The following is a 3,955-nucleotide window of genomic DNA, read 5'->3' on the forward strand; positions in this document are numbered from 1 at the left end:
CTGTAAAGTATTTTGCCTATCTAACATTTGGTTTGAAGCAGACAGTAAAACTTTGATTGATATTTTAAAATCTTCGTTAAAATTCTTAAGCAAATCTTGGAATGTGCATTTTCAAGAGAAATATTTTCCCAAACATGCCCTTAGGCCTGTTTGGATTGCAGGAATTGTGTGGAAAAGTTTGGAAAGGAAAATATTTCTAAAGTTTCTTATTTGTTTTATACATGAAAAGATATAACTTGAACCAATCCTATTCAATTTTTACATAGAGGGGCTTTGTATTTATAATAATAATAATGAATATTTAAACATTTCCAATCACATTAATTTGAACTTACCATTAAAATATGAATCATGCCATGGCTGCATGTATTAGTATCTAAAGAATGATATGAATGGGAAGTGGGATCCGCCATTGTTTTCGTGGTCCAAACCGTTCATCTAGGCTTTACTATGAATGGGCCTTGCCTCAGAAAATCGATGGTTTCAATAGAAATTGATCTATTCGATGGTCAAGACGTTTGGGCCCAGCATCTGAATAGTTTGGATCAGCAAAATTAAAAATCTGAAAATGATATATTCACCCCCTTTTCTACCCTGGGCCACACTTTCGAGCGTAAAAAAGTGTTGGTGGTCCCGGGAAGAAAGTGGGGAGAATATGTCACTTCCCCAAAGAAAGCTTCCTAATAAAATTAGGGTTTGGTTACCTTGCAACATGAGAATAGTCTTCATGATATAGATAGGCTCCAACTTTGGAAGAGGACCCATCATGCAATCTTCCATATTCCAGCTCTCCAAAACCGTGCAAAATAAAATTCTCGACAGCTTGTGGCGATCCACCATACCATCCATAAGCAACATTGGCATCCCCACGAAGTAACTCAGTCAACCTCATATATCTCCGAAATTCCTGTAACCTTTCTACCCTCTTGGCCCCCTTATACAAGCAGCAATGGATAGCGCTCACCTTCGCCTTTTTATCCATTTCCCTCACCCCCTTCATAAATATATTCTTAATCTTCTTATAATCTACACTCTCCTCATTCAGCTTCATTCCTATTAAGTTGAAATCTAGCTTTACTATAAACGCAACATCAACGGCTGGGATTACATCCTCTTCTTCTTGGGAGATACGAACCCGTCTATTGGAAGTTGGGGGCTGAGTTTCTCCTTTTTCTTCTGCAATTGGTTGATGAACACTACAGGGGAAGAAACATTTCCCGGAAACATCGATCCAAGCGATGGATCGTTCTGATCCAGAAGTCAAATCAGTTTGTAGCATACGAAGGAAATCTATGAGGTAACGATGGCTTTGGATTTCCAAAATGGTGGAAGGAAATCCTGAAACAAAAGCCATCTTGAGTACTTGGAAGTTATCGTATGGGTAATCAGACCATTCTGAGTGTGAGTAGAACATGATTCGCGCTGGAGTGGCGCTTTTTTCAAAACGGTCTTTATTCTGAAATAGCGGAGAAAGAGAACTACTTGGCTGCATTTTTTCAGAGAGAGAGAGAGAGAGAGAGAGAGAGAGAGAGAGAAATGAGGAAGAGGAGGAGGCGGAGGAGGGATGGCAATGATGATGATGACGACTTAGGGCCAGATAGCGGAAGCTTTGATACCAAGAGGGTTGTGAAAAAAATGAAAAGGGACGTGATGATGATGATGATGACGTAGGGCCGGATAGCGGAAGCTTTGATATCAAGAGGGTTGTGAAAAAATTGAAAAGGCACGTGCAAAGGGTGTTGGAAACAGACGGGACACAAGGTTAATGGGCTGTTGAAATCAAGAAAGGGAGTTTTCAATATGATGAGAATGAAAGAACTGTTAATGGGTTAAAGAACAACAAATAGGTTGGATTTTGAGGTGTTAAAAGAATCGGTAACAAGGATATAATTTGAAGGAGGAATTGGTTAGCAAAGAGGGGATTTCTTGGGTATTTAAATTATGGATGTTGAGTTGAAACAGAGGGGTTGATAATCGATGATAAACAAAGGGCCGGGGTGACCGTGGATCTTCGTTATATGGCGAGAGGATGAAGAAGAAGAAGAAGTTGCAGGGAGAGGAGAGATGAGAGGAGTTGAATGTGTTACTCTACGGCTTTTGGCTCCTCATGGCATAATACAGAGGCTTTTGGCTGCAATGTGATTATATAGATGAATAGATTTCCAGACTGCACTCCTATGTTACCTAACTTACCATTCTACCATTTTTTTTCTTGACGAAAAGTTGCCCTTGTTTCATTACTGAAATTTCCAAAATAGGCTCATTAAAAATAAGAATTTGACCACCATTTTGTTCATTTATTTTAAGCTAATTAATTAAAAATGAGTTATTTACCCAACCCAACCCAACCCCACCTCTCTCTCTCTCTCTCTCTCTCTCGCTAGGTGCTTCAATGAGTAATTTTCATGCTTCTATTTCAAATGAAGTTGTGGCCAAATCGGTAAGTGCTGCTAGGGCCAACACACCTTGCTAGAGTTTGCCATTAACTGAAAAATTTGAAAAAACAATTGTAAGTTTTTATGTGCTACATGAGAAAAAAGAAGTTCATGAATAATTCAAAACATTTCACATGTTTCATAATAATGCATCATAAAAAAAAACTCAAACTTTAATATATTCAAGAATGCTTCATTACGTTTGAAATTCTAATTTTTTCTGAACATTTTCCTCGCATATTTATTTCTTAATTTGAACTCTGTAACTATGCATACACCTAATAGCCTTGTATGTCGAGTAAGAGCCTAGTAAATTTGCCTGAAAACAAGATGTGTTACTTGTGCACGAATGTTGGGCGTCTAAGTCTAGCCTTGTTCGATGAATTATAAAGGGTCTCATGGTAATTTAGGCGACGTTTTTTTATTATTTTGAAATATCTCGGAATGATCAGATTAACTTTATGTTACTGTTTGTCATAATTTTAAAATTTTTGAACCCGATTCGAACGATCTTTGAACTTTCGATCTGAGGTTAATTTTTCTCCAAATAGGATTAGGCTACACGTCTGCGTCACCATTAAATATCAAGAGTAAATAGTTCACCCTTTTCTAAAACAAGTATAGTAAGATCAAAGATTAAAACAACAATGTATAGGATGTTATAATTGCCAAGGAGGATTATCGTTATTTAACGATCCTGGCAGTTAAAGATAAAAAAATGCAAATAGAAAAAAGAAATCAATTGAAAAAAAAAGATATAAACATCCAATAACATTTAATTTATCAAAATAGGTAAAATAATTGTTGTTATAATTTTTCAACATTCATATTGGGTTTTTACCATTATTAGCATAATACAAGATCTACCTTCTTGTGTTCTTTAGCTTCATGTTTTTGCGACCTTGTCGGTCTTGGGGCTCGCCCCTCCCCTTAATATAAATTTTGGCCATTTCAAAAAAAATTAAAAAATAGAATATCATTATCGTCGCCGCCGCCATCATCATTATTATTACTATTATTAGCAGTAGTAGTAGTATTACTTGATTGTTATGGGCACATCACTTTTCAAATTAAATCTCATTTTTGTCCAGCTAAAGTTTAATTGTAATTGGTATTGCCCCAGGATTTTAGTCCCATGTCGATTTTGAATAGCATTTTCCAAATGTTTAGACCTTATTTAAAGGGTTCAATTTGCACTCAAAAGAGATACTATCAAATTTCTCAAATAAAATTCTAAGAAAAATCCATAAATTACAGAAACTTTGAATTTTTTACATTAACTGTAACTAGAAATCCTATTACTTTAATCTTCATTCATTACAATCACCCTCACCCGAAGGTTGTTGTCACGCCCTGATCCCACAGTGTAAATATTGTCCGGTTCTAGATCTTCCACCCTCCCTAGTTTTGTTTTCCAGCAGCTAACCGTGCCCGACGCACTCGTGGGGTCCTCCCCCAGGAGATGCTGAAAACGTGACTCCACGGGGAGAGTGGAAATCCACATATATAGCCCAGTAACT

At 36.8% G+C, this 3,955-nt stretch overlaps 1 protein-coding gene across 1 annotated transcript; it reads right to left on the reverse strand.

Moving 5' to 3' along the window:
• Positions 1–700: 700 nt before the first annotated feature.
• LOC143867445 (putative inactive poly [ADP-ribose] polymerase SRO1) lies at positions 701–1,492 on the reverse strand. The gene has a single exon (XM_077376091.1). It carries the CDS (start codon positions 1,490–1,492, stop codon positions 701–703), a length of 792 nt encoding a protein of 263 aa, XP_077232206.1.
• Positions 1,493–3,955: the final 2,463 nt, after the last annotated feature.

The sequence above is a fragment of the Tasmannia lanceolata genome, unplaced genomic scaffold (assembly GCF_043159265.1).
Source record: "Tasmannia lanceolata isolate RefF3 unplaced genomic scaffold, GAP_Taslan_0.1 ptg000240l, whole genome shotgun sequence".
Classification (NCBI taxonomy): domain Eukaryota; kingdom Viridiplantae; phylum Streptophyta; class Magnoliopsida; order Canellales; family Winteraceae; genus Tasmannia; species Tasmannia lanceolata.